Source organism: Larimichthys crocea, chromosome VIII, assembly GCF_000972845.2.
Source record: "Larimichthys crocea isolate SSNF chromosome VIII, L_crocea_2.0, whole genome shotgun sequence".
Taxonomy (NCBI): Eukaryota; Metazoa; Chordata; class Actinopteri; family Sciaenidae; genus Larimichthys; species Larimichthys crocea.
In genome coordinates, this window is record NC_040018.1 from 5621468 (window position 1) to 5646221 (window position 24754).

Genomic DNA, 24754 nt, shown 5'->3' on the forward strand with positions numbered 1-24754 from the left:
GAGAGGGAGGGGGAGAAATGTCTACAAAAGGAGTAGTTGAATGTATTATCAGTAGAGAGGACTTTGCGACTCTTGTACTCGTACTGTTGTCTCTCCTTGGCCAAGAATAAAGTTCTCATTTAATACTGATCGTGTTCTCAGTCTTTATCGAATTTCCATGACAAACTTGGCGTCACGAACAGGATCCCCCGACCGGTCGTCCGGACAGTGACCAGTGGAGTGGCTTCCCCGGATTAGAAAAGAAAACGGCCTCCAACCTCAATCAATAATTAAGAGACGGGAGGACTGATCATTTTGTCTGTGATCGCCGGCGTTGGATTCAACAAACTCAAAAGAAAAAGAAAAAGAAATTTGGTGAGACACTTTCAGTTTCTTGAGAACAAAAAAAAAATGGAGAAAAGAGGCATAGTGTGGTGAAGGGGTAAAACTTGACGAGTGGCGACTAGACGGGTTGGTTAGAGGCCAACCTTAGATCAAAATTGGTTAAAGGCCAATCTGGGATTGGCAAGAGTCCAAGTCTTTTTGGAGTGATTGAGACTTAAAAACGAATCACCCTTCTCCGGGGACGCCTGTGAGAATAAAAGAGAGCTCTCACCCATTATTGAAAAATGGGAATAGGAAATTCTAAGTCGCTGACTCCTCCAGGAGGATCGTCACCATTATGACCTCAAAATATGGTTCTGAATGTATTGATTGTCTTAATGCATGGACAAATGAATTTGGGTTCCCTAAAGGGGGATCCCTGAGCATGAAAGAGATAAGACAGCTAGAAAGAAAATTAGACTATAAGGAGTCAGAAATAGAAAAACATAGGAAGTGTTTGAGTAACTGGAAAGCAGAAGCTGATAGACGAGAGAGATTGCAGTGTCAGAAGGTATTACCAGAGAGAAAGAATAGTGAAAAACAGAAAATGAAGAAAACACAAGGTCCACCACCATATGTTCTTTCACCTCTTACTGCACCCACTTCTGTGTATTCTGTTACAGAACTGCAGGCCCTGAAGGTGAACCCAGACCTGGAGTCCTGTCCCTTTCAACGAACACCTGCCGTGTCCGGAGCAATGGGAGGATACGCTGAGCCAGATCAACACGTGAAAGAAGAAGAGAAGGAAGAATATGGAGATGTCGTGCTGCCTGCATCACCGCCACCTTCCGCACCACCAGGATTCAAGTCATCAACACACACCATGCAGACCAGACAACAAGCCTCTAAGACTGACACACCGACTGCTTCGACCTTTCCCATGGTCGAGGTGGCTGGACCGGATGGTCCTATCCTCGTGCATCGGCCATGGACAGCAGCTGATGTAAGAGAGGCGGCGGTACACCTGCCAGGTCCACACAACTCAGGAATGAAATTTTGTCAAGAATTCCGACCTACAGGAGTTGAAATACGAAGGATTCTGGCAAAGAGACTTGGGCCAGGAGACTTGTTTAAAATCTCCCAATGTATTCCCAAGCCTGAGTTGAAAATTGTTCACGTAGATTGGGCTCATGCTTTAAAAAATGGAGTATCGGGATGCGCTCCTTGAGCTAGGTGACGCACTGAGGAAAGCCTTTCCTCCCAAGGTTGATATGTCTAAAATAGCCAGCTGCAAACGAAAACCAGAAGAACAGGTCGATGACTATGTATCCAGATTGACTGCCATCTTTAGTGAACATAGTGGGCTGGAGCAGCCTGGTGCATCGGAGAGCCACCCCTGCAATTCCATCCTCGCAGGTATGCTCCCTGAGTTACATGATATTGTTATCCGCACATATGTGGGGTGCAAAGAAGAATGTCGACTGAATGATCTCAAGCGACATGCACGCCATGCACAACTGACTCAGCAACAGAAGAAGAAAGCCAAGCAGGAAAAGACTGAGAAGGAACTGCTTATGGCAGCCCTCACTATGTATTCTGCATTGGCAACCATGCAGGGACAGCGAGGCCGTGGACACGGGGGAAAAGGAGGTGGTAGAGAAGGCAGACGAGGAGGTCAGCAGGGACAACCCTGTCTAACACGGGTTAGACCATGTGTCAAAAGGGGGAATGTTATAGGCAATAACACAACACTGGGGTTGTGCAGCATATGCACAGAAATATTGTCAATCTTGTGTTATTTGTGCAACCTACAATGCAGGAAGAGGTATTCCTGTCCCTGCAGCAGCACACCCACCACCAGATAAACCATTTGATTACTTAATGGATGGATGCACTCCCCATTGTTTTGTCTTACATACTTAACATGATTGAGTATTGGAAACTGCTCTCTGGTATGTTGTCTCAAGTTTCTCAACAGGTTAAAGCAGCCCTCCCTCAGCAGGCCACAGGTCCCCTACACTCGATCCAGCCTGGCGATTGGGTGGTGATAAAAAACCTGCAAAGGAAGCACTGGAGGTCTGAGAGGTGGCAAGGGCCGTTCCAAGTGTTACTCACAACGCACACAGCGGTGAAGGTCGCAGAGAGAGCAACTTGGATCCACGCCCACCACTGCAAGAGGGTGCCCAACCCCACGGAGTCGTAACCCCACCAAGCCTGCAGGAGTACACTCACATGCACACACGTAAAGTGAGGCTGCGTTGATTCATTACAGTAAGCAAGTGAGAGCCTAGCACCGCTTCTACTGCACCGGTGACTAGCATTTCTATTTTTGACGCGAGCCGCTGCTAAACCTCGTAAATTTCAACAGAGCACTGCGCACCAGACAGGAAATCCGACACAGAATCAACATAATAAACTTATATATAATATATAATAATTATAATATACGGCCGGCTTGCTCCGCTGCCGTTCCGCGTCTGGTGTGAGTCCCGTGTCCCCCTCTCTCTCTGTATCAGCACAGAGGAGACCTCAGGTGTACGGAAGATTTATCCTATCTTTATTCAGGAGCGCACATTTTCAGTTTGAGAGCATGATTTCTCCTTCTCATGCTTAGATTTATTGTCCTCGTGCTCACATTTTATGCTCGCACTCAAACATGTCCTGTGTGGGCTCAAATCTAATGTGCTCGCGCTCAAAACAGCTCATCCTCTCAGGTTGAAGGGTCTGCACAGACTGAAGGATGTCCCGCCCTGCGCTTAAATTAGTGTGTTTCACCAGCCAATAGGGAGACAGCTAGAGTCTGGCCCAATCTTGGGTGTGTTCCTTCACGCTTTTTTAACGCTCCGCACGGGCGGGTATATGGTCTGGTTTGGTTTGGTTTGTAAAACTGCCTCTTTTAAAAATACACCAATTTACCATACTAGCCAGCTTTTTTAATCGTCACCTATTTAAGACGCTAGTTTATTTATGTATAATTAATCTTAAATAATCCTAAAAAGAGTTATCGTCGTTTAAATAAGATACCGTATGATTCCATTTATCGTAGACTGTTTCTAATGTTTTATAAACTATAAATACGCCTCACAGCATATCTGTGTTCCAGTAGCTGAGTGGTTAAATACACTGCCACCTGTTGTATTTTGGGCCATGGGACGCCAATTCGCATCCCCGCCGTTGCGCTCTTGCTGCATGTCATATTATGATTTTAAATTAAAATTAATTGTTGACTGTTACAGTAATAGAATCCGTGTAATTCTCTTATTGTAACGTTTAACAAGAGATGATGGGTGAATAGGCTAGGCTACGTGATTAAAAAGGTATAATATAAAATACGCTATGATGATAATGACTTGAGGATAACATTGGTAGCCTATTTACTTTTATTTGAAAGAAAGCAGCAGAAAATGTGAGCACGAGGACAATAAATCTAAGCACGAGAAGGAGAAATCATGCTCTCAAAGTGAAAATGTGCGCTCTTGAATAAAGATAGGATAATTCTTCCATACAGCTTGTGTGAGTAAGGAAATGTCTTTCTCTTGTCTCTCTATTTACTCTTTCGCTGCACGTGATCAGGTGAGGAGATTGAGGCTCCGGTTTCCTCGTGCCAGGAGTCCGTTGAGCCATTTTTGTTTGTGATTTTAGTTCTGGTTTGGAAGTTCCCCGGTAGTCCTGTTTCCTCTTTTCTTTTCATTTATGTAGTGGGTTGTAGGCAGGTTTAGTTTGGGGGGTGGGGATCCCTCTGCGGGCCCAGCACCATACACACCATCAACCTGTTTTTAATGTTGTATTCTTGTAATTTCATATATTTATGGTTCTTTTTGTTTGTTTCTGTTATTTGCGGTCTACTCTCAATTATTGTAAGGTGTCCTCCAGTTTAGCAAGAATAAAAGGAAAATTATATATTAAAAAATCTATGATATGATTCAACTTGCCACTCCCTGTGGGTGTGCGTGTGTCTCTGATACTATAAACAGGACAGACAGGTACAACAGGGAAGTTATAGTGTCTGGCAGCCTGTACATGCTGTGGGTGTTCGATGGATTTTTACCTGGTAGGGTGAAAGATCGTCTCGTGGGTAAGTCATCAGTATTTTCTCTGCTAGAAAATGTGTGTCTTGAAATATATAGATATTACATTACATTACATTTAAACTTACTTTGGAATGATAATCTGATCTGAACTTTTAATCACGCCTGCCTGTTTTGTTGAACTTCGACGGCAAATGAGACACTGATCCCATCAAAATAAGTGTCTGCCGTCCGAGAAAGCTAAATTAAAGCAAAACTATTAATCCTCGCAATAAATATCACTCGATTAATGCTGTTGAATTATGTTTATTAATGTGACTTGTGCACTTGTGGTGGTTATTCTAATTATTAGATTATAATAAGATATATTATTAACGGACACACGGTGAAAATAACATTACTCTGTTATATCTGTAATATCACACACCTGGCCAGTATAGTGATGTGTGTTGCTGTGATGTTGCTTTATGTAAATTCATTGTTGCTTTTGTATTTTATTCACCAGCTAACAGATACCATCAATCATTCCAGTCCAACAAGAGTTCATTCCGTGGAAAAATTAAAGGCTTGGTCACTGCTATGAGGTATGTGTAAATGCAGACAGGCAAATGAACAAGATATTTTCCATGTCATAAGAGATGAGATCTAACTAACTAACTAAGAGAGAGAGAGAGAGAGAGAGAGAGAGAGGAAGTCCCCCGGCAGTCTAATCACAAATGACTGAATGTTAGTGGCACTCTGGACTACCGATATTCAGTCTGGGAATACTGACTTAAGCGTGCCAAAACAGGGATGATGCGCTGCTGTAGCTATTTACATCCTGGTACAACTGGTTTTGGTCTCTAGAGCTAATTCCCTGGTTCATGACAACTGTAATGTTAGATTTAGACATCACGCATATGATGTCCATATTTATACTGTCTATGGTAAGCAGCAAATTTAGAAAAGTTACATTTTTGGAGTTAGTGCATTCTGAGCAAGAGTGAAGTTAATTACACTGTGGGGTGCCGTTTGTAAAGCGTCTCGCTCTGAAAATAACAGCAACATTTTGTCACATTTAGCTAAAAACAATGTTTAAAAAAACTGGTTTGAATTTTTGAGAGTCACTTTTTTGCACATTTAGAACAATATTTGTGAACTTAGAGAGATATTTTAAATATTTAAATCCAAATGTTAAATGTAAAATCTAAATGCTAAATCTAAATCTAAATGTTAAATATAAATCTAAATGTTAAATATAAATATAAATATAAATGTTACATCTAAATGTTAAATACAAATCTAAAGCTTCAACATTTATATTTATATTTAACATTTAGATTTATATTTAACATTTATATTTATATTTAACATTTAGATATACACCCCATATTACACTCTCATAGAGTCAATGCATTATATTTTACTCTATCTTTAAAGTAGTTGGTGTCAAAATCGAGTGTAATAACAAAGTAGTAAACTAAGTGTGATTGTATAAATATCAACTCTGAAGTTCTTACTCTTAACTCTGATACTCGCTTTTACTGTACACTTGAAGCGTTCGCATCAGCAAAAGAAGATTTCGAGACAAAGTTAAAGTAAATTGTGTTCCAAATTATTAAAGATGTTGTTTGTTTACAGTTATGAGTGTAACTGTTCTAATTATACATTATGAAACAAGGCATTTTGCACCATGAGTGAAGTTACGTGCATGGTTAATAACCCCCCTCAGCCGCAGCGTCAAAGATTTTACATTACAAATGTCAAAATAAATGTTCAAATAATACCAAACATAACCATCTTCATTTTAACAGTCATTATTACTATTGTTATTGTTTAATGTTATAGGTCTAACACTTGATCCTCTGAGTGAGTTAATTTTAGATTCAATTACAGGTTATTTTTGGACATGGAATTTTGAATTTCAAGTCAAGTGGGTTTTATTTTCATTTGAACCAGTGAACAATGACACCAGATAGTGTGTCGCCAAGCGCCATGATGCCACATGAGAGATAATACATAGTGCAGATGGGATTACATTTCCAGGCACGCATATTGCAAAACAAAACAACTGATAAGAAACAACACGCTTGCAGGTGCTACATACTTTTATATCCCAGTGCCAGAACTCTGTTTGTCTGTGTTTTCGAAAAACTTCAATAAAATGACAGCTTGGAAATCTCTTAAGTCTAAAATGACTTCAAGCATGTTTAAAATGGGAGGGGAAAAGACAGAAAGCAGTTGATAGTCAGCTTGCCCATCTCTCTGCATGCTCAGTATAACATCATACACTGTGTCTAATTAATAACCATATATTATATCCATTGAACTGAAGTGTTTTTTCCTGCTCTTGCATCGTTCCAGGTCCACGGCTGTCACTGCTGGAATCTCCTGCTGTTTCGTGTTGCTCTTGTTCAGCTTGAATTTTTTATATTCAGAGTCAGTATCAGAGTCTTCATCATCACTCATTGGCGACGGTTAAATTCATCTTTAATAATGACTTCAAAATGATTTTATTACAATCTCTCAATGATTTAAAAAAATGTAACAGACTTCATCTCCAACATTGTGCTAGGGAGCAGTGGAGGACAGTCGTGAGACCGAAAATCCAAATAACTGACAGTCTTAACTTTGGGTAAGAAGTCTATGGTATTTACTTTTGGCATTTTGCAGAGAGGTCATCCATATTTTATATTTATATTTTATATTTTAAGATCTGTATTTTTACCATTTGACAGATTCAATTTGTTTTCATACTTTAAAAAAATTACTTAATAACTAAAGCACCTGGTGAAAGTCTGTTAGTGTTGAGTCCAGTGTAACATGGTTCAAATCCCCTAAGATGGCGATGAACACAAACAACAATGTTTCTGAATTAAAAGCACTTAATAGTAGTGATATCAAATCAACTGAAACTGAAAACAAACTTTTATTTACAAAATAAAAGTCCTCAGTTTTTGGCTGTTGAACGTGTACATGTGTTTGTTTTCACCTTCTGTTGCAGGGCTAGGGAGAATGTTGAGACACGCACAACTTGGAACGCCCCCATCATGTGGGAGGGGATGTTTGACCCAAATCTGTATGACCAAAGGCACATCGAAGGCAAGTCAGCTGTGGCGCTCACCGTGTTTGCTGTTGGCAGGTTTGTTTCTTCATAAACATCGTGGATGTGAGAATACGTGTTTTTCATTAAAACAGGCTAGAAGGTCATGTGAATGTGTACTAAGAAAGTTGTCTCAGATAACATAATATAAAAAACAATGTTGTCTTTTTACTGGTGTTTTTCTAATGTAAAATAAAGTTATGAATAACAACAAGTGTTTTTCTCTCTGTCTCCACCTAAGATACCTGGATGCCTACCTCAAGACTTTCCTGGTCTCTGCAGAACAACATTTTATGTTGGGATTACCAGTGACATATTACGTGTTCACAGACCTGCCAGAGAAGGTACCAAACGTCATGCTCAATGCCAAACGACACCTGAAAATCATTCAGGTGCAAAAGTATTCCAGGTGGCAGGACATCTCTATGATGCGCATGAAAATGATATCGGAAATCATAGAAACGGACATTCGTTACCACTTCAGCTATGTCTTCTGCTTTGACGTGGATCAGGAGTTCAAGGGTAGATTTGGCTCGGAGGCTTTGGGGGATTCTGTGGCTTTGCTGCATGCTCATTATTACAAACTTCCAAAGGAGAGGTTCACCTACGACAGGAACCCCAAATCCAAAGCTTTCATGGAAACCGGTGATTTCTATTACCACGCGGCTATCTTTGGAGGCTTGTGGGAAAATGTGAAGAATCTGACAGATACCTGCTATGTGAACATCATGGAGGACAAACTGTATGACGTGGAGGCTCTGTGGCACGATGAGAGTCATCTTAACAAGTACTTTTGGCTTTACAAACCAAGCAAGCTGCTCTCCCCAGAGTACTGCTGGGATCCGAGTATTGGTAAAGTTGGAGACATACATGTCACTCGCCTAGTGTGGGCACCAAAAAATTATGACAAACTTCGCACTTAATGGTAGAAGATCCACAAATTGAGGTAATTCTTTGGGGGATAAAGATTGTTTGCTATAAGCTTTGTACGGGATTATTATCTTCAACCAACTCTTGGAGGAACTCTTCTTTCTCTCTTTTAAGAATTCAGGTACAATGAAATCTGATTGTCTTTATTTTTATTTTTATTATTTTCTTTATTGTAGATGTGATGATTTTGCAACTGCACTGGGAAATTGAAATAGAAAATTCTTGACATTTCCTGACTTACTGACCTTCATCTCTTGAAAAAAAAAATGCTAGACGATCATTCCTCTTTACGTAGTTGAGCGGTTCTTGCGATAATATGGTAGTCAGGGCTATTTTCGTGACTACTGCAACACAACTGATGGTCTCAAACTAATTATTTTAGCTGGCCTTTTAAAAGCTTGAGATATTTACATGAAGGATTACCGTGACATGGCTTTTTTCTCCCCAAGAGTCTTGAAACTGCATTAGCCTCCCACTCATGTTTGATGTTGCCAAGTCAAAGAGGAGGCCAGGTTCGGTGCTTGGTCATAGGTGGTGGAGTCAGAAGGTTTGCATCAGATGAACGGAGGCTGCGGGATGGATTGTGGCGATGGAGCAAGTCAGTGAGGAAGGATATAAGTTTTCATGCCAGTCATGACCGGGCAGCTCCCCTGGTGATTTACTGTAGAAAATAGAGCCTTGGGGTTGGTGGAGCCAGAGTGTATTAGGTGAGAGTAGTAGGTGGACTGGGTGGTATTGAGAGCATCCTTACTGCTGGAGGTAATCTGTAAAAGTTTGGAGATGGACACTTGAACCGGTTTCTTGTGTCTTTCAAGTGTAAAACTGCTATTGTGTACTGTATGCTGTTTACTTTTCCAAGGAAATGAATGTGACATTGACCCAGATGTGATGTGACTAAATGCAAATGTATTTATTTTTTTGGTTGTTTGTTTGAAATTACCATAAATGACAATGATAAGAATTCGTTTGATTTGTAGAACATTTTGCATGCACCCCTGAAAATGGCACATATGTCCAAGTCTGTCTACCTTATCTTGCTCTCAACTCCCTTTTATGAGAGTGCTTTGTGTGCAGATGAAAGATTACATTCAGAATAGAATAGAATAGGAAGCTTTTATTGTCATTGTACAACAGACATACTGTAAGCACAACGATATTACAGGGGGCTTCAACGAGGTGCTGGTCCTGATATAGGTAATAGCATAGTGTAGCGTCGAAATAGACAAGATAAAAACCACAATATAAATACAAATGCAATGCTAAAAAAATATACTATACAAAAATACAAGGGGTATTCATAAAAAGTGAATGCTGCATCTTGCCTGTATTTGCAAAAGGTAAAAGCAGGATGTTACATGACAGCACATTATTACACAATCATTGCACAGTTTGTCCTGGCACATGTTGGGTCTGCCAAGGGGAACTGATCAAACAGGTCTCTCAGGTCTGTAACTAACTCACTAATTCATATAAAGGATGTGGACAGTGACAGAGTGGCACAGAGTGCTGTGTTGTTATTGTTGGCTTTACTTTTCAGTTTTGTGTTTTTTTCTCTTTGCATTGTCTGTTTCTTTTTTTATGTAAATATGTATGTTTGGGTAGAAAGATTGCTATTGCTGGAGAAGGGGTAGGTTTAAATAAGCATATGCTTCATCCTACTCCTTTTCGGACATGTTGCGTTCACATTATTATTGTTGTTTTGTCTATTCGTATTGGATTTGTTTGTTTTGCGGTTGACTTTGTTATGTTACTCGCACATGTTTGAAATAAACTGAACTGAACTGAAAACTCGGACCATTCCTCACATGGGTAAACACCCAAACTTCAGTCTCATCACACAAAACCAAACCGACGAGATCTGTGCAGCGCGGTGGTGATTGCACAATGCGGTGCGCAAGCCCTTTATTGGACATGAGCCAATAAAAAAAAAGGCCATTATAGTAAATCTTTGTCATATTGTACAGGGGTATTTAACTTTAAAAATGCATTTAATTTAATTTAATTTGCTTCCATGTGCTGTTATTACACATGTACATGTTCAACAGCCATATATATATATATATATATATTTAAAAATAAATCAACGTCATCTAGCGGGCCAGATATTATTGATGGCGGGCCAGATATAATTGATGGCGGGCAGCTAATTGCCGACCCCTGGTCTATATGTTGTTGATTCATTTTGGTCATTATCATTCATTTTGTTGTCCAATAGAGATTTATAATTGCCTCCAATAAAACTCCAAAGACTCCCGTCGTCAGCCTTTATTTGAAATGTGTTTACCCCGCTGTATAGTCGTGCACCTGCACACATGCTTATTTTATGCCTTCTATATTTTCTGTGCCCGAGGCTCTAAAAGACTCTGTTGTACTGAGACAGACATGAGAATTGCATGTTAAGATCCAACCTGCCCAGCCCAGCCAAGCCCCTGTTTGCTCAGCATGAACCACACATCCACCTGTGTCATTCAGCTGACCTCAGATCAGGTTGGACCTGTCTGACTGAAAGCATTGGTGCATTATTCATAGACTGCCACCATCTGGCGTATCAGCGCACCCTGCCACCTTAGCACTCACCCTGTCAAAGACATGCAGTAAGAAAAGGGCAGTATAATATCAGAACAGTCTTTGCCTCAGTGCCAATAATTCACAGGCCAAATGAATAAGTTCAAGGGGTATGTTAGCAACACATTTTTATATTCATCTGACAGAGAGGATTCGGAGAAAATGTGACTTTGTGCAATGATTATATGCAACAGATTCCAGTCTCAAGATTCGTGCCCTGCATTTTTATTAGAAGCGCACTATAATGGTATATTGTTTATTGCACAAGACTGCTCTTCTCACATTATGCGTATGCTGATATACTTGGCCACGCTACCCAGGACGTTACCTCGGATCTGTTCACCAGCCACTATTTTGGTTTGAACATGAACCTGCTCCTCTATCTCTGTTTGATCAGATGTTTAGGGAATAACAACCGCTCAGTGCTGTGTTATGAGCAGGCACTGCAGGCCCAACCGGGCTTCGAGCAGGCCCTGAGGAGGAAAGCAAAAGATGGAGAAGCACCTGGAAGCTGAGCACAGGTAGACAAGCTCTCGTACATACACAAGCAAAAGCTAAATATTACAGACCTAAGAAATTGAATTAAATATCAAAACTTTCACAGACCTGCACCATTGCATGCAACTGTGAAAAAATAAATAAATTAATTAAAATTAGTCTTTGGTTGGTTTTAGTATGTACTGCAACACTGCTTCCCAGTTTGAAGAGCAAAGAGTGAATGTCAGAAAATGATGCAGTTCAGTCATCCTAACACTTGAGGGTGCTAGTGTAAAGTCTACTTTAAATACACCGCTGTACCTTCACATCAGATCATTCACCAATCAATGAGACGTATGTGTGTTGTTCCCTAATTTGCATTCTCATTGCAGAAGAGATTGATTGTAGGTGGAAACACTGGGCTGGTGACTGAGAGTATAAAACTCCGCCCCCACTGACAGGCTCTGTCCACCTTTGTATGCAGCATGGTTTTTTCGTTTCTTTTCATTTCATGCAACATCTCATACCCACTACCCACACACCTTCACCACTGATGTACTGATAAACACACCCCTTTGTGTTTCTGTGCTTTTGAGTTCTTAAGCAATAAAATCACTTTTACTTTGCCTTCAACCCGCGCCCCCCCCTCTTGTCATGGCCTTAGAGCCAGGTCGTGAGAGTGTATGTGTAGTATTTTAGTATGGAAGGACCCAGAGGATGGTGTCAAACAGTCTCTCAAAAATAAATGTATTGCCTTTTCTACTGTGGATCTCACTTGTTCAACAACAGCTTGTAGCTTCACTGACTCTGCAACCATCCCGGTCTTTTTAGTGCTCACCCTTCAAAGGTGATCTGGAAGAAAAATAATCTTTCTGCTTGAGTTTGACTACACTAGTAATACTTTTGACAAGGCTGCAAACAAATCTTAGTTTAATTACTGTCCCAAGAAATATGAAGAACTTTTGATGGTAAAGTTGCTTCTTTGTTTCTTGATCTGATTTCGTCTTCTGTCAAGATACTCACACCAATTTCTTTAAAACTGTCTTGAATCTGGATGAAGAAATTTGGGGAATTTTAAGCAAATTCGTCTTTTAGAACTAAAAAAACAAAACAAATGACTTGATTGTACCAAATACTGGATTTGACATGCAGTACAGTCCAGTCACAAACTCTCCACACAGTGGCGCTCAAAGCACGCAGAACCCACTATACAGTTTTACTGGGAAGAAGCAGAAGCACACATCATACTGTAAAAACAACACCAGGATAAACACAATAATTCAAAGAATAAGAGATTTGCAAACAGCAGAATAAAACAGTAATATTTTAGCAGACAATGTCCAAACTGGTTACACTTCTGTCAGATGATTCGAAAGTTTGTTTCTCTTATCCTGTGACAGACAGCACATTGCTCCAACATGCAACCACAGTCAGTCACGGTTGTTTAGGCACATCAGTATACAAACTGACCTGGTTTGGTGGCTTTAATAAGCTTCTGGTTATGAAGACAAAGTACCAACATGAGATGTGATATCATTCATGACTGCAGAGTGATGATATATGTCTGTCCTAAGAGGATCATCTTTGTATACCTGGATGTTTGCCAGCTAGCTCTAACAGTGCCTTCTTTCTAACTCCTCTTCAGAGATTTAATCCAGCATTATTGACAAGCAGCTCTGCCTGTAAAGTATTCCAAATGCAGCTCATGGCACATGACACAGTTGTAAAAAGATAATCCACTGTGCAACAGGCTTTTCTAGTGTCCATGGTTGGGCTCTGCACTGTAAATCAGTGAGTGCATGGTGGCTCTTAATATCTGCTGTCTTCGTGACAGAAACAAATAATATGAAACATGACTGTGCCAAAGCTCAAGAAGAACCAGCTCAGGAATCAACAGTAAATGACGTCAAACGATCAAACTAGGCAGAATATTGTCAGATGCTTTTCTGGAACAAAAAATCACCTCAGAAGTGATGCGCGCACATGCGTGTGTTGGACTTACTGTAGGTACCATTGCAATCACCATTTATATTCTACTTTTAAAAAGGACATACTGTCCTTTTTGCTCGACTGATGGTGGTGATGGCTTCAGCTTCACTAGTTACTTTGCAGATTCAAATGTCACTTGCATTAACAAATGAGATCATAAAATATGTCTGTCTTAAAAAATGTCAACTTTTCAGAGACCAGGCATGGCCTCAACGGGATGACACAATAGATTTTTAACCCTTTATAGGGATCTCATTGAAATACTACCCTGGAGTGTTATTGGAGACATTTTTCTTGTGTCAGTTTTGGGCTGCAAATCAAAGTCAAAGTAGTTACCGTATACGGTCACTTGCCCACCTATGGTAGAACTACAGAACTTGTGACACTTATTTCAAATTATCACCCATGTGATACAGTGAAAAGAACGTTAGAGTTAGGGTAGGATCCAGCAGAGGCCATAACAACGTTACCTGTGACATGGCTGGCTGAAAAAATCCACATGATTCTGCTTCTTCACTGAGAAACGTGAGGCATGGAAGTTATCATACATGGTTCCCCTGCTGATAAAGGGTTAATATTAGAGGACCGGGACCAGTGTGTAATATTTTAGGGGCTCCATTGCCAGAGTATGGCAGAAATGAAGTCCAATATTCAGAACTATGTTTTCATTAATGTACAACCACCTGAAAATATAAATAATGTTTTTGTTACTTTAGAACAAGCCTGTTATATCTACAGATGTCACATGTCCTCTTCCATGGTTTCCGCCACCATGATTCTACAGTAACCCAGAACAGACAAACTGTATTTTCTTCAGCACACTGGGAAGGAGTGAAAGGAGAGGGTTGCAATACCCACCACTAGATGGCATTAAATTCCACACACTGGTCCTTTAAAGAGTTCCAGAAAGGGATCAAGGTTTAAAGGTTTTCTCAACACTACGGTATCTTTAGTGTTATGTTGAAGATACCTTCGGTGTTTGTGCTCTGATGCCAAAAAAGAGCAATTTGTGACTGATCTGTGTGGTATTTTATTTTTAAATACTTCTCCCTCCACTCAGTGTGTGTATTCTGCTTTAAATTCAAACCATGTCAACATTTCTTCATATGACTTTGGATCTGCAAGACTAGTTTCAGTCTCAGGGGTTCACCTCGGAGTAAAACAGGTGGAATCACCTCCCGGCGCCCTTCAAGTCATCTCCTTCTGTGTGTGTCAGGTGTCTCACACGCACAGAGCTGCTCGGTCCATTTGAATGAGGCAGCAGTCTGGTCTTCCATGGTAGAAAGTGAACACACACAGCTGTGTTTACACTGTGTGGTCAGTCTGCTGCAGAGGCATCAATTCTTCCCCTGGTGTCCTCTGGTACCAATCAACATATCTATGAACGTGCCAACTTCAGTACAAACACTGTAATTTATATAATTTCCATCAGAATTCTCTTGAGGCATGTCAAGAGGGCTGGAATGATTAGTTAGTCATGAAAATAAATCAACAATTTTGATAATGGATTTCTCTTTTGAGTCATTTATCCGGAAAAGTGACAAACATTCTCTTGTTCAAACTGTTTTCCTGGTAAGTATTTGCTACATTATCTGTTATCTGTTAATTGAGTGCATTTGTTTTTTGGGCTGTTGGTCTGACAAAGCAAGTTATTTAAAGACTTTAGGCTCATATTTCTGTGATTTTATGGACTACATTGAGTTCAGAACATATGCAAAGCACACATGTCAATCAATGGATGCATCATTTTTGCATATTTATAGATTTAAGGGGACATTCAACTTGAAACAGGGGACAATCCTGGACAAACCATGATGTCCATTACTGTAATCAAGCAGCCTTACAAGTCAAATAGGGCACCATTCATACTGACTGAAAACTGAGAAAACAAAATAGGATCTATTTAATTTTCTGTCTACAATACTATCATAAAGCATTGTTATTGTACTAAATAAGGACATATTAGGATATTTAATCCTTTATGTGCTATATGGGGCACACAGGAACCAATAATTATTGGTCAGAGAAACAGACATCCTAAATACTACTTGTTACTTGTTTTGGGTCAATTAGATCCCAAAGTGGTCCAACTCTTATTGGACTGTTTATGAACAAACTGATGTAAAACTCCAAGAATAGAAGTCTGAACAGATTTATGAAACACAAGCAAACAAATAAAGGTGTGAGTCAAACCTTCTAAATGTACTGCAGGTTGTTTTGCTTTCCAAAGACTGAGAGAGTCTGCTCAATGAAATGGTGTTGGCTTCCATTTTGGTTTCAAGTCCAATACAGAAACGTCCAAAATACAGAAATTCATTTAAGGTCAGGATGTTATAGACTCTTATGATGCATATATTTTTTATTTTATTTTCTAGAGCATGATCCAGAACTTTAGTTTTAATTGAAATATTTCAACAATTACTGGATGGATTGAAGCTTTGTGCAGACATTCCTGGTCCCCGGAGGATGAAGCTGACTGACTTTGGTGATCACCTGACTGAGTGTGGTCGTTTTAATTATTTTATTAATTTATTTATTCATTTTTAGTTTGGAAAGAACATTAAATACTCAACAGTTTTGGATTAATGGAATTTAACAGTTGTAGCTCTGCGTAAAAAGTCTACTTGTCAATCCATAAACAATCTAGAGTTTGACAGCTCATCACTGAGAGCCCACAGAGGTAATTGGCCTGATTTTCACCCTCATCCTCAGCACTCACCTGTTTGTCGTTCCCTCATTAACTCCCTGGTATATATACCAGTCCATGTGCACTACTTCTTGTCTTTTTGTGTGTTTTAGCTTCCCAGCATCCAATATTTTCTTCCCTGTTGGTTGAGTCTGTTTAGGCCTGTATTCTTTGAATTCTGCTTCAGCCTAGCCCTTTTGAACCTTGTTTGTCTCCTTATAAACTTTACCAGCGACAACTCTCTTACTTGAATATTTGCCTCCCAAGTTGTGTATTCGGGTTCCATTTGAACTATGATAGTAACGTGTTCTATGGTGGACTTCTAAAACATGATAAATCTGAGCCAAAGATCTGACCACTGATCTGAAGCATTTATATACTGTAGGGAGAGACAACTTATGGACAGTGGCTGTAAACAATGGAAGTATTCCAGGAAGCATCACATTTACTTCAAACTTGTAATTGGTAAATACAAATTGTGATTACCAAATTGTAAAAGATATTTGCACAAAAAATACAGACACAGCATGCAACAAAACCCCTAATACATTTAGTCCTCCAGCCTTGACGGTGTAACCTCATTAGAAAGCCTCAAAAGTGTCTTTAGCTGCAGAAAAAACAGCCATCTGATGGAGAGGTCACTCACAGGTAAACAAAACTGCCACCTATTTCTCAGCTATGCAGTAATCAGACCCCTCCACTGAATAAATGGTGTGATGAAGGTTGTTAATTTCTCAACGTGCCATGTTTTTGGAAGCAGCAGTTTCAGGTTGGGACATGCTGACATCATCTTCCGCTTGTGTTTTACGAGAGGTTACCTCTGTTGAAACCCAGCTATGAAAATATGGAGGTAAACTGGAATTACACAACCAACTGGCACATAAACATGGCGAATATGAAGTCAGTAAGTGTATGTGCACCTGCATGCATCTCTGGTAGTTTTGACACTATGTTTGCAGATCTGCCAGGTCCATGCCAGGGTCATTACCAAATGAAAATGGTTCTTTTCTTAGAGCAGCCCGCTCAAACACAAGCAAACAAATGAAGGTGTGAAGCAAAACTTCGAAATGTACTGCAGGAGGCTTTGCTTCCCAAAGAAAGCAAGGGTTGACTCAATTAGTTACATTTTGGGTTCAAGTGCAACTTGGTTAAATCCATGAATTCATTTTAAGATCAGCGTTATGGATGCCATGTTAGCAGCATGGCTGTAGGGATGGCAGTGTTGGTCAGTTGTTACTGTTACTTTGGTCCTGACTGAAATATCTCAACAACTGTAGGATCAATTCGAACTTTGTCCAGATATTCATGGTCCCCAGGGAAAGAAGCTAACTGCCTGACTGGGCACCACCTTTAACGTTAACCGTTTTCGTGTTTAAAGACCTGTAAAACTCATGGCAATGCCATCAGTCTTAGTTGTTTTGTACTAATTAGCAATTATTTCCATGATATCATGCTAAGCTAAGATGCTAAAAATGGTAAAGATTGTATCTGCTTCACGTCCACGTCATGTCATTGTGAACATGTGGCAAATCACAGCATTTTAGGGCCACTAGCATGGTTATAGTTTATGTTTTATTAGGAATGAGCATTGTACCTAGCCCAAACACTCCCAACCCAATGACTAGATTTCAAGTTTTCAGGGTTTTTTGTTGTTGTTTTTTTTTTACCCTATTAGCATATTGTGGGTACCACACTTCAGTTCATTCTCCTGTCAGGCGATAGCATGTCTTTTTATGAACCCATTGTCCACAAAGCAGTTCAGGCAAACCTCTCTGGACAGAAGGCATGTAGAGAAAAGCTGTTGAATGCATTTTGTGACTTTTTTCCCATCAAACTCTGTTTATATACAAGAGTAATAATGCCCCAGTCTGCCCAGAGGCCTACAGAAACCTATAACTGATCTAAAAAGAAATTCCTGTGGATTATCCTGCTCTTTTATTCTTTTGTAAACTCTAATAAGACACAACAATATAAAAGTGGAGCTTTGTTTGGTGAAATGAAGGGCAGATTTTAGAGGTTTTACCCCCCCAACTCTCACACTGATCTCTGACTTTGAAGAAAGTCGCTTTCACAGAGCCCTAAACACAATAGATCCCCCCTCCCACCCTTGCATGCCCTTGTGAGAGGATATATGTCAAAGCTGTAACATCATATTCCAAAGTATCACTTTGACTCTCCACGGGTCACATTCCTTCATGATGGTGAAGGACGTGTGAATGGTTTTCGCCGCGTGTAAGGACAGAAAGAAGAGAAGAAGAGTTAAAGGAAAAGGAGGACGAAGAAAAGCAGAGAAAATTGCACAAAAAGAACAGAAAAAAAGAGTAAAAAAACAGAGTTATGAGAGCAAAGTCCACTGACATGGAGCAGCATCTGGCATGGCTCATCCTTCCCATCATACACATTCCTGTCTGACACGCTCACAAAGCACCATTGTAATGAACTGGATCTGACTCATATCCTCACCGCTACAGTGCCTACCCTATAAGCTACGACCACATACACACAATGACACACACACACACATTTGGCCTTGAGCCACATCCATTGTGCAGAATTAGGGGCTGACAGTTTTAATACCACCTGTAAATGATTCTCTACTGTACAGAGAGGAGGTGTGAACTTCAAAAGATAAGGAGAGAAGAGAGGAAGAGGAGGAGGAGGAGGAGGAGGAGGAGGAGGATGGATGAGCCGGGATACTGTTGCTTTAATGTCATGAGACCTGTGGTGGAAGGGGACACAGCGTGCTCTATGCATGTGTGTGCAGTGTAATCTCCATGCCTGTCAGTCCTTCACACATCAGTCACTGCAGTCAGTCAGAGTCCTCGAGAAGATCAGAGACTCACCGAGCCTGTTCACGCCTGGTAGTAACATGTGTCTCCACGGTGACCAAGGGCTCACTTCCCTTCGAGATTTGCAAATAAACACGGACGTCGTTTCAGTTTTCAGAGATGAAATGCTTTGTTATTTTCAGCACACTGAAACAAAGAAAGTGATAACTTAATACAAAACATTTGCTAAATTCACAAGAAGGGATAAATAGTTAAGACTTTGTTGACAGCTTTTCAGAAAGTTTATGTGGTTTCATGCAAAAAACAAAAATTACTTTCACCACGGACAACAAAGAAGTGGCATATTGGTTACAGTTTAACTGTATTTGTAAAAATTTGACACGTCTTTCATGAATTTGGTATAAACGGTGATGAAACGATGTGTTCAAACACATCTGCTCAATGCACATCAGACGTGGAGTAGCCATCAGTGCAGTACGATCATGCAAAACAACTAAATGTATTGGACTGAATACTGAATTGACAGGAAGGCTCAAATGATAACTTACCCCGAAAGTTTATTTTCTTTAAATTGCACAATTTAAAGAGAATAAGTCTGGAAATATTGTGGTTACTAGTTCAAAATCAGTTTGAACAGTGTGTTGCAAACATCTGCTGCTTTTCTTGACAGGTAAGCAAGTCCAAACACATAATTTGAACCAAATGGAAATCAGACAGACGCACAGGACATCAACTGATCTTAATGGAAAAGCTTCTTTTTGCATTTTTATTGCATTGTTACATTGTCGGTTTCTATAGGCCACATCTCCAAATCGCTTGTTTTGTCCGACCAACAGTGTAAAACCCCTAAACATAAAATTTTAAAGTATATAAAATAGATAAAAGCAGCACATTCTTACATTTGGTGACATAGGAACACACCACAGCTCATGAGGGTTACACAAGATCTTAGGGTTCCCAAACCTCTTTATCCCATTGGAAGTGACAATAAAGAACACCTTGTAATGTTAAGTATATTCTGAATCTAAAAACTCGAAATAAATCTAATACATCATATCGTTGAGGCTTAAAAAAAAGGTATCGGCATGTTTATCTCATGTCAAATAATTTAAGAATCACAATATTGAACAAATAGTAGTCAAGTACAGCAGTGGAGTGGAGTGAGTTACGTTCCCCCTCTGGATACAGTTTTACAGTTTTTGTGTTATTCTGCAGCTGTGGTGATTAATGAAAGTCAATGATGACACTTTACACAGATACAGTCTCTCCTTTAGTGTGCCCACCCCTACCCACTAACAGGTAAAGCACACTCATCTCCTTCTTCTTTTTTATTGACAACAGATATTTTTAGGTTTCCATAGAGCCACACTGGGGGGAAAAGCAACATCTAATTTATGTTTTTTTTCCTCTACTGGAGTTGTGCTGCTGCTGCGAATAGTCAATATTTGCCAGTGCACAGTACAATTAATTAGGCCGGTTGCTTTTATTGTTTATACAGTGCAGTCGGAGAGATGTTTTTTATAGTTGTCTCTGTACTCTCTCTCTGTTATCTTTGCATAAAATAGACAATTTACTGCAGCGTCCATCAGTTTAAAGCCAAGAGCCAGCACATTTAGTGACTGTTTCTTATTCACATATTACATATTATATTGTACCGAGTCTAGTTATGAACTATTAATTAGTTATTTGACATGTGCTCTTAGAAATAAGTGAAATTGAATCACTTTTGCCCTGGTTCTTGCATCATCAGGTCAACAAGTTTTCCTCAGTTTTCAAAAAAGCTGAAGTTCAAAGCCTGTTACGTTCTCCTTGTTTCATTAATGCTTTTTTTTTTTCTTTTTTTTTTGAGAGTGCTGCACCCACAGAGTGGAACGTCCTCGGGGCAGAGGTGTGTGTCCGCTAAATGGGACAAGAGAGAAAAATCCCCAAATTCCCTCTGTGAATGGCACTGAGTAATTAATCTCCAGCAGGGGTTTGCCCTCCTCTCTGACATATGAGTGACACACAGGCTCTGTGTGTGTGTTTTTTATATATGTGTGTGTGTGTGTGTGTGTGTGTGTGTGTGTGTGTGTGAGGTGTTTGATTGCCTCTCCCCCAGGCCTGCTCCATCATGTTCTCTTCTTCTTTTGATGTTTCCCCCTTTTCTTTTTCTCTCCTCTCTTCTTCCTCTATTCCCTTTTTCTGCCCGCTGCGCTCACTGTCCTCTTTATTCCTCTTTACTTATTTTGTTTTCTTTTTTTCCGTTGTAAAATGGATCATACAGTGAATGTGTGCATGCCGAATCAGAGCTGACATAAGGTGTGGGAGGTACACTACATACAATGCCGTGGTGTCTGCAGGATTTTAAAGTTATTTTCAGGTGAACTGCTCCTTTAAGTCACTGACTTCAAAGCTGTTCTAAATAATAATTTGAGAATGGATCACACTCTTATGTACAATGTGAAAGAGGTTATTTATTAAGGACCTAGAATTATTACCAACTCTACAGTCTCACACAGCTGTACAGGGCTTTTTAGCGTCTTTCAGCTCATTGTTTTGATTTTACAGTCAGCGTCTTAAGTGGTGTGATCCACAACTCTCAGCACTGCCATTTTTATTTTGTAGCTGCTGAACATAACTTAACCAGATTTTTTTTTGTTAGGTGTTAGTACAGTAGAGACAAAACCAGAGCATGAATAGATATCTTACATTCGCCAGGTAGCCAGAAACAAAACTTGAAAGGTTAATGTTGCTACATAGGGAGCTTGTTCGCTCATATGTCCGCAGGGTTGGGTTAGATTCAAGGACAGTAGGGACATGTCTTTAGCAATATTTTGGAAAGGAAATATTACACTATATTTGGAGTCAGTTAATACGAACCACATGGCAGCTTTTGACATTAGTAATGTAATCCACTGTCTATTAAATGAAATCTGTGCAGCTCATTTTTTGAAAGTATTCGAACTTTATTTGTTCTCTTTTAAACATCTTAAAACATTTTCAATCGAGTCCACCACAGAGTAAAGCACTTGTTTCGAAAATCCCATGTCAGACATGATACTCTTTTCATGAGGTTAGGGTTACAATTTAAAAAGGTTCATCATTTTTAAAATTGCCATATTTTAAAAATGTAATCAAGTCATTCTTGAGAATGTATCCAATTACACATTCAAAATGTAATCTGGACTGTTCAGGGTTACTTTATTTCTTTCTGTGATGACATAACCTTGATTTCATGTAATCCATTACTCCCCAACCGTGTATGTTCACCACATATCAATGCTGGATCTCAGTGATTGCAGTTGTTATTTTTCACTTTGATTTAACCACTTATTTATTATTTTGCCTGTTTAACTCTGGCCTTACTCCTTCATCGTCCATTTTTTCATATCTTTCCTATATCTGATGAGTGAAGTCCTTTCTCTTAAAGCAAATCCGATTGGACAGATTTGAGCAGCATTTTTCTTCAGAGATTATATCAGGACCAGTCCCAGCTAGGATGCATTACCATTAATTAAAATGCCTGGAACTTGCCTGGAAAAAGAATGGATTTTCAAAAATGTTATACTTTAAATGTAACCACTCACACACAGACTTCAGTGAGTCTGTGTTTATCATCTGCAAATACTGGAACATTTTATTTCCCATAATTGTGCTTCTTTAAATAAAATCTTACTGGTGACCAACAGCGATGGTCTATGGACCGTAACTTGAGAAGCAGCTATTTGTGAGTAACACAGTGTGTGTGTGTGTGTGTGTGTGCGTGTGTGTGTGTGTGTGTGTGCGTGTGTGTGTGTGTGTGCTGCAGAGGAGGAAGGAAAGAAAGCCTACCACATTAATGACAACCACACTTATGTAAAGCTCCACACAGTATTTATAGAGTCAGCTGGGCTTCAGAAGGCCACAGTCGGAAAGTCCGCAAACCACAAGTCATGACACACGTGCGCGCACGCACACACACACACACACACACACACACACACACACACACACACACACACACACACAAAACATGTTTTAATTCATCATGTGCAGAACACAAGAAAAGATCCAGTAATGCTTTAAATTACAGCCCTCGACGTACAGCTTAATTCTTGCCAATTATAAATGTGTTTGAAGTTTCCAGATTGTTACCCCCTTTATTCACAAACTTCTCGTCTTGTATCTACATGTATCTATTGGTACGTCAATTAAATACAAATTACACTATAAAATGGGAAGAATTAAGGTGCTCCTTGGTTTCTGGAAATGTATCAAACTATAAATGTGTAAATGAGAGGTGCTGTACATGGGATCCACCTGTGTCTCCAACACAACAGGAGGGTAAGGTGGAAAGTCTGAAAGTCGCCAGTTCATCACAGGGCACATAGAGACAAACAACCATTCACCGCTACGGGCAACTTAGAGTCACCAAAGTGCATGTCTTTGGACTGTGGCAGGAAGAGCAAAAAGAAGATGCGAACTGCACACAGAAAGGTCCCAGCCGAGGTTTGAACCTTTATACTGCGAGGTGACACTGCTAACCACTGCCCCACCATGCCATCCCCATTGCATACATGACAAATACACCATGGAAAATAAGAAATGCATTTCAATTTCTGTAAAAGGTTTTTCTGGGTTGCGAGGGGACTGGAGTCGATCTCAGCTGACGAGAGGCAGGGTACATCCTGGACAAGTCACCAGTTTATCGCCGTGCTGACACGTAGAGATAAGCAACCATTCACACTCACATTCAATGGGCAATTTATAGAGTCAATTAAGCAATTAACTGGGAGGAAGCCAGAACTCAAGCAGACACGGGGAGAACATGCCATGTAACATGACCTGTAAAAAGGCCAAAACATGACAGTAAAAGACCATAAAATATCCCCTGATATATGACTGTTTTCCTGTATACAATAAAAGTCATATTTTAAAACCTTTATTTATTTGCCATTTAGAGTAATTTATACAGAATAAAGCAGTATTTTATAATTAATTGTACTAATTGTACAGTAAAACACTGTAACATTTAATGGCATATATGTCTGTCATGCTTAAAATATGGAATAAAATGCCAACCTTATATGGGACATCAACAGTACTAATATCATATCATAATATTAGAAAAGGTTATACCTTATTTATTACGGTAAAATTCAGGCAACCCCAGCTGGCGGTTTTTAACCGTTTTAAAAACAAGAATTTCTTTTTTACAGTGTGAGTTCTTCTTTGAGCATTTCTGACTTGGCAATCTGAATCACTGTTCACCACCCAACACATTGTTGGAGGGCCTGTTCATTCCACGGGCCTCCAGTTCAACCACACCACCTGCCTTATCTATATTTACGCCTCTGCAATCAACCCCGACAGGGTGTCTCTGACTGGACGTTGAGCTTACTATAACTTCAAACTTTCTCTGCCGTATATACCAGAGTTACATCTGTGTTTACAAAGCAACCAGGGCAGCTACACAGACAAATATACACAACATCAGCGCTGACACATCTGTATCTGTATACATTAGAGAGAACTTTGAAATTAATGTGTACAACTCTGTTGTAAAGGAGGAGGTTCAGAGTAAGAAGTGCTGTCACCCCCCTTTGATCTCCTCTGACCGATGTTAATGAGCATATTTCACATTTTTGAGTTTTTGTCATGCTTTGTACAACACACAGTATGTCAGGGATGACAGGAAGCAGCGGTGTAAGGTATAGCCAGTATGGCCTCAGTGCCAAAATGTGTCATCAGTGTTGCACTGCAGGTGTTTGACAGGTGACATTTGAGTTTAAAATTTTGACCTTTCATCACGGTGTCCTCATGTGGCCAATTATTGTTAGAGGCGTTGCTGGATGTGTTCTGCAAGATTAATGTCAATACACTGTCAGCTTTTCCAAGGTGAGAGATGGATTAATGCACTTAGCCATTTCTTGATTTGATTTGAATT

The 24754-nt window shown here is 39.8% G+C and overlaps 1 protein-coding gene across 1 annotated transcript; it reads left to right on the plus strand.

Moving 5' to 3' along the window:
• Positions 1-910: 910 nt before the first annotated feature.
• Positions 911-10131, plus strand: LOC104935452 (alpha-1,3-galactosyltransferase 2). Its single transcript, XM_027281322.1, has 10 exons — positions 911-926; positions 987-1170; positions 1920-1977; positions 2282-2502; positions 4278-4378; positions 4837-4915; positions 6675-6749; positions 6886-6945; positions 7315-7452; positions 7655-10131. Exons 1-10 carry the CDS (start codon positions 911-913, stop codon positions 8334-8336), a joined length of 1614 nt encoding a protein of 537 aa, XP_027137123.1. The 3' UTR covers positions 8337-10131.
• Positions 10132-24754: the final 14623 nt, after the last annotated feature.